The sequence below is a fragment of the Pituophis catenifer genome, unplaced genomic scaffold, assembly GCF_029215685.1.
Source record: "Pituophis catenifer annectens isolate HBS135680 unplaced genomic scaffold, rPitCat1.0.hap2 SCAF_6, whole genome shotgun sequence".
Lineage (NCBI taxonomy): Eukaryota > Metazoa > Chordata > Lepidosauria > Squamata > Colubridae > Pituophis > Pituophis catenifer.
Window position 1 is genome coordinate 71,135,751 of NW_027256886.1, and position 13,595 is coordinate 71,149,345.

At 40.6% G+C, this 13,595-nt stretch overlaps 1 protein-coding gene across 1 annotated transcript in view; it reads right to left on the reverse strand.

Annotated features, from left to right (window-relative positions):
• The window catches only part of PCDH15 (protocadherin related 15), a 403,619-nt gene that overhangs the window by 292,185 nt on the left and 97,839 nt on the right, over positions 1–13,595 (reverse strand). The window contains exon 5 of the mRNA XM_070946499.1: positions 7,572–7,727. Coding sequence (XP_070802600.1) covers positions 7,572–7,727 — 156 coding nt within the window. The remainder of the gene's footprint in view (positions 1–7,571; positions 7,728–13,595) is intronic.

The following is a 13,595-nucleotide window of genomic DNA, read 5'->3' on the forward strand; positions in this document are numbered from 1 at the left end:
TCGAAGTGCAGATTATGCAAAGAAGTAGAAGAAACAGTAGATCATTTCTCAGATAATGCAAGAAGCTCACACAACTCGATTATAAGCAACAATATAACACGGTGGCCTGCGTTATGGATTCACTGGAACATCTGTAAAAATTATCATGTTCCAGCAATGAAAAATTGGTAGGAACATAGAGTTGAAAAAGTAGTTGAAAATGAGTCGTTTAAAATATTGTGAATTTTCTGATGACAAACTGATAAACCTTTGGATCGTAGCACACCGGATTTAACATGGTTGAAAAGTAGAAAGTCTGTATAATTGATGTGACAATACTAAGGGATAATAGAAGAGAAATAATTGGAGAAGATCACAAAGTATCAAGATCTGAAAATCAAAACTGGAAGATTATGGTATAAACTGGCCACGGTGATTCCAATGGTTATTGTCAGGCACAAAGAATCATGTTAAGGTCCAGTTCAGAAGATTTATTGTTCACGTCTATACACAAGAATCTAGTCAATTAACTGTCAGCACTAAATAACTAATATTTAGCACTAGATAAGTGCTAAATTAAGTTAAGAAAGATCACTTTCTTAACTATGCCACCCAGGGTCTCCCTCTTCTTTCCACAGAGTTATTGGCAAACTGGGAGCCATACACAAAAACTTGGATGGCATTTAGAGAATCTATAAATTGACAAAATTTCCATCTGTCCATTGCAAAAAGGCCATGCTGCTTGGATTTGCACATATATTATACTGATATATAGTAGGTTCTTAGGAAGCAATTGACGTATATGAAAGCCAGCATCAGTTAAACAACTGGCAGTTATTATTATTATTATTATTATTATTATTATTATTATTATTATTATTATTATTATTATATTTAAATTTGTATACCGCCCTTCTCCCGAAGGACTCAGGGCGGTGCACAGCCAGATTAAAATACATACAATACAAAATTTAAAATAATTTAAAACAGAATTAAATCCAATTGGCTTCCCGAAGTATTTAAAACCCATTACCCCTTAAAAACCCTTTAAAAATTTCAAGCCAGCCCAGCTTGCTGGAATAGGAAGGTCTTCAAAGCTCGACGGAAGGTCCGGAGGTCCGGGATTAGTCGTATTCCTGGGGGTAGCTCGTTCCAGAGGGCGGGTGCCCCCACAGAGAAAGCCCTCCCCCTGGGGGTCATCAGTCGGCATTGCTTGACCGACGGCACCCTAAGGAGGCCCTCTCTGTGGGACCGAACTGGCCGATGGGAGTTATCGGTGGCAGAAGGTGGTCTCGCAAATAGCTGGGCCCTAAGCCATGGAGCGCTTTAAAGGTGAGAACCAATACCTTGAAGCGCACCCGGAAGACCATCGGGAGCCAGTGCAGCTCGCGCAGGCAAGGTGTCACATTGGAGCGCCAAGTCGCTCCCATAATTACCCGCGCGGCTGCATTCTGGACCAGCTGGAGCCTCCGGGTGCTCCTCAAGAGGAGCCCCATGTAGAGAGCATTGCAGTAGTCCAGGCGAGAGGTGACTAGGGCATGAGTGACCGTGCATAGGGAGTCCCGATCCAGAAAGGGACGCAACTGGCGTATCAGGCGAACCTGATAAAAAGCCCCCCTGGCCACGGCTGTCATATGTTCTTCTAAAGAAAGCTGTGCATCCAGGAGGACGCCCAAGTTGCGAGCCCTCTCTGTGGGGGCCACTGACTCGCCCCCAATAGCCAGAGTTGGCACCAGCTGGCTATATCGGGACGCCGGCATCCACAGCCACTCGGTCTTGGAAGGGTTGAGTCGAAGCCTGTTCCTCCCCATCCAGACCCGCACGGCCTCCAGGCACCGGGACATCACTTCAAGGGCATCGTTGGGGTGGTCTGGGGTGGAGATGTACAGCTGAGTATCATCAGCGTACAGATGGCATCGCACCCCAATAGGACCAGGACAGAGGAACAACCCCTGTCCCGAGCCCTCCAGAGATCATCAACCAACGCGACCAATGCCGTTTCCGTGCTGTACCCAGGCCTGAAGCCGGACTGGAACGGATCCAGATAGACAGCTTCATCCAGGTACTGTGGGAGCTGTCGCGCAACCACACTCTCAACAACCTTCGCCACAAAGCAAAGGTTGGAGACAGGACGGTAGTTTGCCAAAACAGCCGGATCCAGAGAAGGCTTCTTGAGGAGGGGCCTCACCACCACCTCTTTCAAGGTGGGAGGCAAGACACCCTCGCTCAGAGAAGCGTTAATAATCCTCTGGAGCCAGCCTCGTGTAACCTCACGGGTAGCCAGCACCAGCCAGGAGGGACACGGGTCCAATAAACATGTGGTTGCGTTCAATCTCCCCAGCATCCTGTCCACGTCCTCAGGAGTCACAGAATCAAACTCCTCCCAGATGACATTCTCAAGACCCGCCTCAGACACATCGCCTGAACCCACCCAGTCAGAGTCCAAGCCGTCCCGAATCTGAGCGATTTTATCGTGCAGATAACATGCAAAATCCTCAGCACGCCCTTGCAAGGGGTCTTCCCGCGCTCCCAGATGGAGAAGGGAGCGGGTCACTCTAAACAAGGCGGCTGGGCGATTATCTGCCGACGCGATAAGAGCGGAGAAGTAGTTACACTTCGCCGCTTTTATCGCCACTAAGTAGGTCTTGATATAAGACCTCACTAGTGTTCGGTCAGATCCAGAACGACTAGCCCTCCAACTACTCTCTAGGAGTCTTTTCCGGCGCTTCATCCCCCTCAGCTCCTCGGAGAACCAAGGGGCTGGGCCGATTCGGCACCGGGTCAGAGGCCACAAAGGCACGACCCGATCTAAAGCACCAGCGGCCGCCCTATTCCAGGCGGCCACCAGGTCTTCCGTCGAGTCGTGAGCCAGAGTCTCAGGAAATGGCCCAAGCTCCATTTGGAACCTATCAGGATCCATCAGGCGCCTGGGGTGGAACCACCTAGTCGGCTCTGCCTCCCTGCAGCAGGGTGTGGCGGTCAGAAGGTCAAGTCTAAGGAGAGAATGGTCTGACCATGATAGGGATTCAATGACTATATCCCCTATATCAAGACCATTCAACCACTGACCAGAGATAAAAACCAGGTCCAGAGTGTGTCCCCCTATATAAGTAGGGCCATGAATTAACTGAGTCAGGTCCATGGCTGTCATGGAAGCCATGAACTCCAGAGCCACCTCAGACGTTTCACCGATAGACGGCAGGTTGAAATCCCCCATGACCATTAGCCTAGTTATGACTTCCCATTGTTGTGAACACATTATGATAATAAGAATAAGAACTGCCATTGACGCACTATCTTGATGTGGTTGTGGGGGTTGTGTGCTCTGGGGAAGAGAGCTCTGGCAGAAATTCAACCATACTTGACAGTTCCAATTAGAGGAGCCAGACAAAGAATATCTCTCCCATCAATAATATAGGGAGACATATTTTACAGAAACTCATACCGGATTAGTCAATCACCCAGATCAACAAGAACCATGCTAGGTGTTGGAGTTCCTGGACTTCTGGTGACAAATGGGCTCCAGAATCAGGACTGTTTGCTGAGCAACCAGGGCCAGCAGCTACAGGAATACTAGAATCCATTAATTTACCATTGTAAATATACAAAGATTGAAAACAAATAATAATAATCTGTTATTACAAGTGAAGACCAATGAAGAACAGCACCAGGCAACTACAGAATAGGACATCTGAAGACGATGCACCAGTTCTAGAAAGAACTACATTCACAATTAGAAATATCAGAGCAGAAGCTAGCAGATCAATGTCAATTTTAATACAAAATGAAATATTCATAGAAGCAGAATTGGAAGGACTAAAAAGATCTATCTAGGCAAAGAAATTGTAATATCAAATATGAGTAGTAGATCACCATTAGAAACTTACCAACTAATGCACAACATAGCTCTAACTATAACTGAATGTCGTGGGTGCTATATCAACAAACAAGAAAAAAAAAAGACAAACACCACCAAAATAGAAGATTAGGCTGGAAAATAAGATCAACATGCTAAGATTAGATGAAACCAAACTACAATAGATAGATAGATAGATAGATAGATAGATAGATAGATAGATAGATAGATGATAGAAAGAAAGAAAGAAAGAAAGAAAGAAAGAAAGAAAGAAAGAAAGAAAGAAAGGAAGGAAGGAAGGAAGGAAGGAAGGAAGGAAGGAAGGAAGGAAGGAAGGAAGGAAGGAAGGAAGGAAGGAAGGAAGGAAGGAAGGAAGCTGAAGAACAAGAAGATAAAAGAATAACTGATCAAGAAACAAGGAAGATTAAGGAAGCAAAGAAGAGCCAAGATGATCAGGAAATCTGAAGCTCAAATTGTACACTATAGGCAGAATCTCCAATATCAATTGAATCAGAAACATCTCTACCAATCCATTAATGGAGAGAATGCAATGAATCAGTCAAAGAAAAAATAGTGCAACTCTGGGACCAGACACAAATACAACAATCCAACACAAATACAACAAGAATGCAGCTTGCATAAAAGAGGTGATAAGAATAAAAAAAGAAATGAACTGAAATAACTTGTAATAACATCAGAAATGATGAAGAAACAAATAAGGAAGCTAAGAGTTGGTCAGCACCAAAGGAAGATGAACTGCAAAGTTTTCAGTTTAAATATCTAACTGGTCTGCAAACACTCATTCTCAATTTAACAACATACTTCAAGTAGGTGAAATTGAAGACTGGTTAACATCTGGCAAAACCTACCTACCTGATAATGAAAGAGCCAACAAAAGGGATAGCACCAGACAACTACAGGCTAATTACCTACTTACCAACAACTTTCAAAAGGCTAACTGGTGTGGTAGCTGATGCAGTCCGACAGCATCTAATTGAAAACAAGATCTGTCTACCTGAGCAGAAAGGAAACTGCCCAAACGGGAAAGGAACAAAAGATCAGCTCCTAATTGACATGATGATTTTGGAAAACTGCAAGAGAAGAAACATCAACTTGGATTGAAAGTACATGGGAGACAGAATTTCATCTGCTCTTCTGATGTGATGAGAGACTGCCAAAAGGAAGTTGGGACTTTCCTGTCAGCATGAACAATGAAGAGGCCTTGCAATGGCTCCTGGCTATTGCAAGATTAGAACAGTTGTATCTTATAATGTCCAAGATTTCTTGGTTCTTGTGAGATTTCACAATAAAAGCTGGGGGTGGGTGGATGGGTGGGGATCAGCTTACTATCAATTGACAGGCAGAGCTACCATAACACCCATCTAGTTGTCTCAAGCGTTGTCTCTTTGCTCTTTTAAAGGTTGTGTGGAACTTTTTTCCCACTATGTTCTTTATCTTCCTGGATGTAACTGCTCTTTAGCTTAAAGATAGCTCTTTTAAATACAGTTCTTTAATGTCTATACAAAGCTTCTGGGTGAAATCCCTGGGAATTGGGGATTAAGTGCCACCAGTATGCTGATGACATTCAGTGCTTTTTCTGCCTGTCACCAGAGTCAGGTATGATAGTGGAGTTGGATCAATATTTGAATGCCATAATGGAACAAGGGAATCCAATAAACTTTAGCCTCACCTGAGAAGGAAAAAAACCTGTGAATTACCCCTGGGTCCAGAAATGGTATGCCTCTAATTCTAATGGGATTGCCTTTCTCTAAAGGGACAGTAACACTAACAGAGTTGGAAAGGACCTTGGAGGTCATCTAGTCCAACCCCCTGCTCACACAGGAGACCTATACTAGGGATTTGAACCGTCGAGCTGCCAACCTTTCTGATCGACAAGCTCAGTGTCTTAACCACTGAGCCACCTAGTCAGGTTAGGCATAATGCCTGATAGAAACCTGGTCCTGCAGCTGAAGCTTTTCCTCAGAAGAGCTGGCTCGACCATACAAATCCACCGCTTTGATAAATTCCTGGTGTTAACTGATCTTGAACTTGATTATTCAAAATCACAGCTAATGGTGAATGTGAATGTGGTTCCAAACTTGTTCAGAAACTGTAATAATAGTCCTAAAAAAGACAACAATGGCTGCAAGGAGTTTTTATAATAACACCTCCCATAGGATCTTCTTGGCCAATTCAATTTGATTTGCATGCTTCCAGCCTGTACCATACTATTTGAACAAGCTGAATGGACAGATTGGTCCTTTTATAAAATGGAACAGAAAGGATGATAATATAGTTACACCTCAGCTCTATGGGTCTCCATTTGACAGATCTTGATGCAAGAGATAAAATCTGAGTTTAGAGTTCAGTCCCAGATAATAGCAATAGCACTTAGACTTATATACCACTTTACAGTGCTTTACAGCCCCTCTCTAAGTGGTTTACAGAGTAAGCATATTGCCCCCAGCAGTCTGGGTCCTAGTTTTACCCACCTTGGAAGGATGGAAGGCTGAGTCAACCTTGAGCCGGGTGAGATTTGAACTGCCAAATTGCAGGCAGCCAGCAATTAGCAGAAGTAGCCTGCAGTACTGCACTCTAACCACTGCGCCACTGTGGCTCTATGTATAAAGTCCACTGATTCTGAAGCAATCTGGAGAACTGATACACTTGGTGGCACTTATATCAGAATCAGAATCTTAATTGCTCTCAATGACCAGTCCATTAAAAAAGCACTCGGATTCATAAAATTGATATTGATTAGCTAATTCAGTAACAGATTTATCAATCAAACTACCGCATATCTGAATATATTACATGACAGAATTTGGTCACATTATTTGAATCGTAGAGCAAAAGATTTAAATAGAATTGATCAGAGGGACCAGAATAAAATATTTAATTAGGTTAGGAATTAGCAGCTTTTATGTATGAGTGCCTTTTTATGTGTATATAGGTGTATTTGTGTGGACTGTAAATACCATACTTATGTCCTAATATGTATAATTTGCATTTTACATAATCCAATGGCCACCAATCACTCATTTATGTTCTATGTTTCCTAAAAAACAAAAAATGGGTTTAACAATTTATAGAGATGAATAATTACTTACTTTGGCAAATATATTAATTTTGCTTGTTCTAAAGATGTATCCACATAAAAGTTGTTACAATTAACAATAATGTTTGCAGTCAGAAGGTGTTTTTCCTTGTTGATTAATCCATGCCATCTTGGGCTGCTTATAAATCTAACTTTAACTTTTAAATCATTTGCTTAATTACACCATTTGTTAAGCAAATGGCATACATTGCCACCAATGATGTAAATCAAATAACGATGCAAATGATACGTTATGCAATTATGTAAATTCAGATTTAACCAATATTCGTGTTTGATACCTCTTTCTTCCCAAATGGTCTGTTAAATCAAGATTTCATCACATTTCATTTTCATCTTGCTCTTAGATTGTTCAGAGTTCTTTTTTGTTACACTATTTTATATAATTATGGCAATATGCTCTGCGTGTGTACATTTGGATTTACTTTTATATTTAATTTGGGTATTCTGCTTGGAGCAAGTTTTTCAAAATCAAATGGAAATGAGTAAGTAACCTGAACTGCAGTGTGTTACTTAAGGAAATAAAGTTGCTATGTGGAAATGCATTACATTCTAAGTTCTACTCTATCAGAAAAATGAAAATAAATAGTTGTAATAGCATGAATTTAAAAAAAACCTCACCTCATTCACTGTGATATAGTACTGTTCTTGCTGGAACTGAGGAGAGTTATCATTTCTATCCCTCACCACAATCCGAACTTCATGGTTGATAATAGTTCCTACTTTTCGATTAATGCATTGGACTTGGACTACAATAGACTGAATGGACACTGGTGGCTGCAAAAGAGAAAAAAACCCCCACAAAACTATAAGTACATTTAAGTATTTTTCCAAGTATCTATAAATATTGTAGGATGCAATTCTCTAATTCCATCATGAGGAATAAAGCTAATTTAGTTCATTGGGCTTGTTCCCAGATCTGTATATGTACAGGTAGTCCTCGACTTACAACCACAATTCATCCCAAAAATTCAAGACATTTATTGAGTTTTGCCCCTTTTTACGACCTTTCTTGTTGGTTGTTAAGTGAATCACTGCAGGTGTTAGGTAACATGGGACACTGCAATCATTGTAAATATCAGTCAATTGCCAAGTGTCTGAATTTTGATCATATGACCTTAGGGATGTTGCAATGGTCGTATGTGTGAAAAATAGTCATAAATCACTTTTTCATACCATTTTTCTTTTCTTTTTTTTTATTTGAAAAGTTTTACAAATACATTTTCTCCCCAGTTTCCCCCCCCCCCAAACCCTCCCTAACCCTCCCCTTTTCCACAAGATAAAATCCTAATCAAAAATACATTTTATGAAACTTAAACCCCTCCACCCCCTGTATACTATTTATACCTTCATAAAACTAAATTAATCTATCCCTACATAATACATTCAGCTAAAAGCTATCTGCTATTTTCATACCATTTTTCAATACCGTAACTTCAAATGGTTATTAAAAGAACTGTTGTAAACTGAGGACTACCTATAGTTAGTCCATAAAAGTTACACTTAGTATCTGGTTATGTGCCTGAACAACAGATATAAGTATTGCAGTACATCTGATATTATAGACATATACAATGTATTTTAATATAAGGTAATCGCTACAATAGTTCAGACGCTGTAGGCTAAATCCAGATAAATGTCATGATCACGTTTTGCCTTTAACTAATTGTAAAATAATAAATTCAAATACAACCAGGTCTATTTTTAAATAATATAAGTGAGATTAATCTATTTTCTGTTTCATCAAATATTAATTATATCAAAAGGCAAACTTCCCTTACACCCATTGATGCTAAATATTATAGGAATTAAAGGGGGGGGGGATAAACCTAAGCAGAGTAAGACCTGATTATTATTTGAAAATTGAGATTTTTGAAATATTGTAGGCTAGGCTGAAAAATTGGGGGAAGGAAAACATGTCAGAAGGTTGCTGAATCCAAAATGGTGTGTATCTTTCATTAGATCATATGAGGTAATGAATGCCAGTTATCATGACTATGGGGATACTACAATGGTCATTAAGTGTGAAAAACAGTAATAAGTCACTTTTTTCCAATGCTGTTCTAATTTGAAATGCTCACTAAACAAATGGTTGTTAAGTCAAAGATTACCTCTAGCATTGTTTACATTGTTTTGTGTGAATATATTATAGCACTTAACAAATCATAGCTTTAAGGGATGGGGGTGTGTGCTAAAAAAGAAAATAAATTTCAGTGTAAAGCAATAAATAGAGTAGATTAGATCAGAACTACCTATTACATACTGTATGTATAAAGAGTATGGTGCTCCACAAAGAGCAGGGATCCACAATCCCCCACTATTGGTCCATGGGAGGGGTGGGTTCCACTTACCTTTACTACCGGTTCGCAATGGGATCACATGCACAGATCACCTATGATGACATCCGGAGTGGTGGGCGGAGCCTCCCATCGGTTTTACTACCGGTTCTTGCGAACCGGTCCGAATCGGAAGCAACCCACCACTGGTCCATGGCCTATTCGGAACTGGGCCATGTGAGAGGCAGGCCGGTGTGTGCACACAGCTCCACTTGTGCAAGCAGTGCCCCAAAGGCTTCTTTTCTCACTTGTGAGTGGAGCTGCATGCACATGCATGCGCACCGGCCTGCGAATCACGTGGCCTGGTTCCTCTCTCCCCCCCCCCATTGGGCCACCAAGTCTCATGCCTCTGATGTTCCAAAAGTGGAGCGGTGAGAGAAGAGGTCGAGTGGGGCAAGTGTGCCCCGCTCAGCTTCGCTGACTCACCGAGGCTGCTTGCGCAGGACATTTGATCCGCGTTTGGAGCATTGGGCAGCCTAGATGAGTCTGAAGGAGCATGAAACCATGCCCCCAAAGGCTTCTCTTCTACACGCTTTTGCAAACAGATAAAATGGGGTAGATATCTTGCACTGCTTCAGGCCTTCCATCCCTTTGCAAAAGATTTTTGTTTTCTCTTGCATGAGTGGAGATGCACATGCATGCGTCAGCCCACCACTCATATGGCCTGGTTCCCCTTTCACCTCCCTCCCAGCCGGACTGCCAAGCCACAAAGGCTCGGGACCGCTGTGCTAAGGAACAAACAGTTTTTTTGTAAAACTTAACAAAAGGTAGGTTTCTTTATGAGAGAAATGTTACCAGATAAAAAGCTGAGATTGTCAGAAGGAAAAAAAAAATGGATCCAGGTGAAACACTCAATGGAAGAGTGCAGAAATATTTATTTATTTATTTATTTATTTATTTATTTATTTATTTATTTATTTATTTATTTGTCATATTTCTATGCCGCCCACTCTCCGAGGACTCTGGGCAGCTTACACCACAGACAGTATACTAAATAGCATATTTCCCCCAACAATCTGGGTCCTCATTTTACCCACCTCGGAAGGATGGAAGGCTGAGTCAACCTTGAGCTGGTGAGATTTGATCCGCTGAACTAGCAGTCAGCTGAAGTAGCTGCAGTACTGCATTCTAACCACTGCGCCACCTCGGCTCTTATGTTAAGCATTAGAGTGTAAAAGTGCACAAAAATAGACTGACCATGTGAAAATAAGTTTTAAAGCTAATGATGGATGGCTTTGGTAATTTTATAAATGGAGTGCAATCATTAACAAACACTTTGTCAATAAACCTTTGACTATGGAGGAGCAAGGGAAGAGATACTGCCTTATAGGAAAAGCTTAAACAAACTCATCAATGATGAAGGCATTCTACTGTCAAAATTTACAATGCAAAAGAGACTGGTTTCTTCGAACATTAGGTTCTCAAGAACATTCCGGCATTTAGATGTAAAAAAATCAACAGGATATAAATGGATCACATTGTTACTTTGTGCAAATGCCATCCCATTGCATAGATTAATGTCAGTCACTGTTGGCAAGTCACATTATTCAGAATGTGTTAAAAGGCATTATGCATCAACTGCCAGCATGGATTCACAAACGATATGGTCTATGTCAACACTTTTTTTTTTCAGGAACAGTTCTTCAATCACTTTGTTCCAGAAGTCAGAAGACTTCTAAATGAGATGCTGAAAATATCAAGTGAACTATTTCTGCGTATTATTTGGGGAGGAAAAATGGGTGTTTTTGCCCAAAATATAGTGTAGTCATCCAGACTATGAACCATCAAATAAAGGGATTCATTTTTTTTAAGGTGAATTTTGGTTGTGTTGGAGGACAAATCTGATAATAAAAGTGACATAAGATGGCCTAAAAAAACTTTAGAATCTATAAGTTAAAGCCATTGATTTTCATTTTTGCTACAGCTTGGAAACCAGTCAAAATTCCAATACTGCAGCTGGTTAGCAAAATTGCTGTACAACATTGGCACGGATTTGTAATTTATCTATTGACATTAGGTCACACAACTCAAACTGTTACATTAAAACATACAATAACTCCCAAAAGAAAAATCCATCCCCAGATCATATACGGCAATGTTCAAAGTATACAACATATGTATACGATGTATATGACATATACAATATATGAATGTAAAACATAAAATATAAATATAGTTTCAGAGATCTAAAGTCAGTTATTAGTACAGCAGCATCACAGAGAAAACTGGCAAAGAGAGAGCAAATGAGCCCAACATCTTGCAGTTGCCAAAGGAAGATAGATTCCAGGTTTTGAAAGAAAGTGAGATAGCGTTCTCTTGGGAGTTGAGGGCAAAGAAGGTGACGAAGAAAAACTGACAAGTCCCCCAAGCAAAATGCCTACATTGAAATAACACCTAAAAGTCATAAAGTTATTATTCATCCTTCCAAATTTTTATAGAGATAACGATATAGAACAGTGTTTCTCAACTTTGGCCGCTGGACAATGTGTGGACATCAACTCCCAGAATTCCCCAGCTAGCAGAGCTGGGAGTTGAAGTCCACATATCGTCCAGTGGCCAAGGTTGAGAAACACTGATATAGAACTAGCACACTTCCAAGATTTAAATCCAAGTAGTCATGATGACAAAAATCCAGCACCTCCATAGAAGACGATTCCCATTCATTCCAATAGAATAGAATATATATATAGCTCAGGGTTGAAGTATGGAGTCCTTGTTGTAACCTGAGCTTGATTGTTGTCTTGCAGATGTTTCATTACCCACCTAGGTAACATCATTGGTGCCTTTTCTGTGTTCTTTTGGTCTGTGGTACGATTGTTTGCCTTATGTTTCAGTCTCTGTCGCATACCCAGTAGTTTTAAATGCTGCAAAAATTCTAACTGATTAGCATTGTCTATGTTATAGTTGAGACCTGCCATCTTCTCCAATACCTTTCTGAAGGATATTTTAGGGTTTAAGCTGACCGATTTGATTTACAGTTTAGTTTTCCTTTCTCCAGCTTGTCTTGCACAGGTACTCTTGATGGTGGTTATCAGCATTTTTGTGAGTTTTGGGGTCATGATTTGTTCCAGTTGCTCCTTGTGATTATCTATGGTGTGCTGGTATTCATTTAGTCTGAAATGAGCATTCACGCTCCTTAGCCATATAATTTTTTTTACTGTGTTGTTGAGCTATTTTCTAGGCAGCTGTGAAATTCATTGGAGGTTTGTATCCGATACTGGTGGGAAAATCATGCTATCACAGGCATTTGTGCCAGTGGTGGGATTCTGTGGGTGTGGCTTGGTGGGTGTGGCTTGGTGGGCATGGCAGGGGAAGGATACTGTAAAATCCCCATTCCCACCCCACTCCAGGGGAAGGATACTGTAAAATCCCCATTTCCTCCTGATCAGCTGGGACTCAGGAGGCAGAGAATAGATGGGGGCAGGGTCAGTCAGAGGTGGTATTTACTGGTTCTCCAAACTACTCAAAATTTCCACTACCGGTTCTCCAGAACTGGTCAGAACCTGCTGAATACCATCTCTGATTTGTGCAGAAAGGATAGTTAGTGCTTGGTGGACTTTTGCCTATATTCAACTTCCTCATGCTTTAATAAAGGCCGCTTACAGAGCATTTGGAATCCTGTGGTTGTTGCCTTTTCTTGTTTCTCTATATTTCTGAGCAAACTCTTTTTATAGCCAAATATTTTGTGGCATTCCTCATTAAAAACATCCCTGCATGAAAGACTGCTTGGTTGCACAACTGCCTCTTGCATTTCAGGAGTGGGAACTAATTTATTAAAATCTATGTTTAGGCAGGAAATTCCAACCCCTTTTCCTTTCTGTTTTTTATCATGGCTGATAGAAAAATGAAGAAATTCCCAACTAAATAGACTAGGAAGCATTACAAGGCTGAGTCAGTGCCAGGGATGGCAGTTTACCTATTCTTTTTTTAGCTGAGAAGTTTTGGATTTTGTAATTTTCTAGTAATGTTTAAAATTATCTCCTCTCTTGGTTTATAACAAAGAAGCATCACAATTTAGCAAAATGTGTGAATTAGGTCATTGCCTCTTCTCTGTCTGTGTAGCTAAAATAATGTATAAGCTTTTTGCTTTGGGAAGAGACCCATTTCCTATTTCATGTTAACTGTGATTCAACAGTCAGCCAGGATTATAAATCTGTGCACTCAAGTAAGTTTTTAATTTTATTTTCAGGTTTGTTGAGACAGAAAGAAATAGCAATTACAGTTATAGCTTTATGATGAATTCATAAAGATTAAGAGTTTTTGTCAACATTGACAATTGTATATGGAGATTCTGAGTCATCCAGGTCAT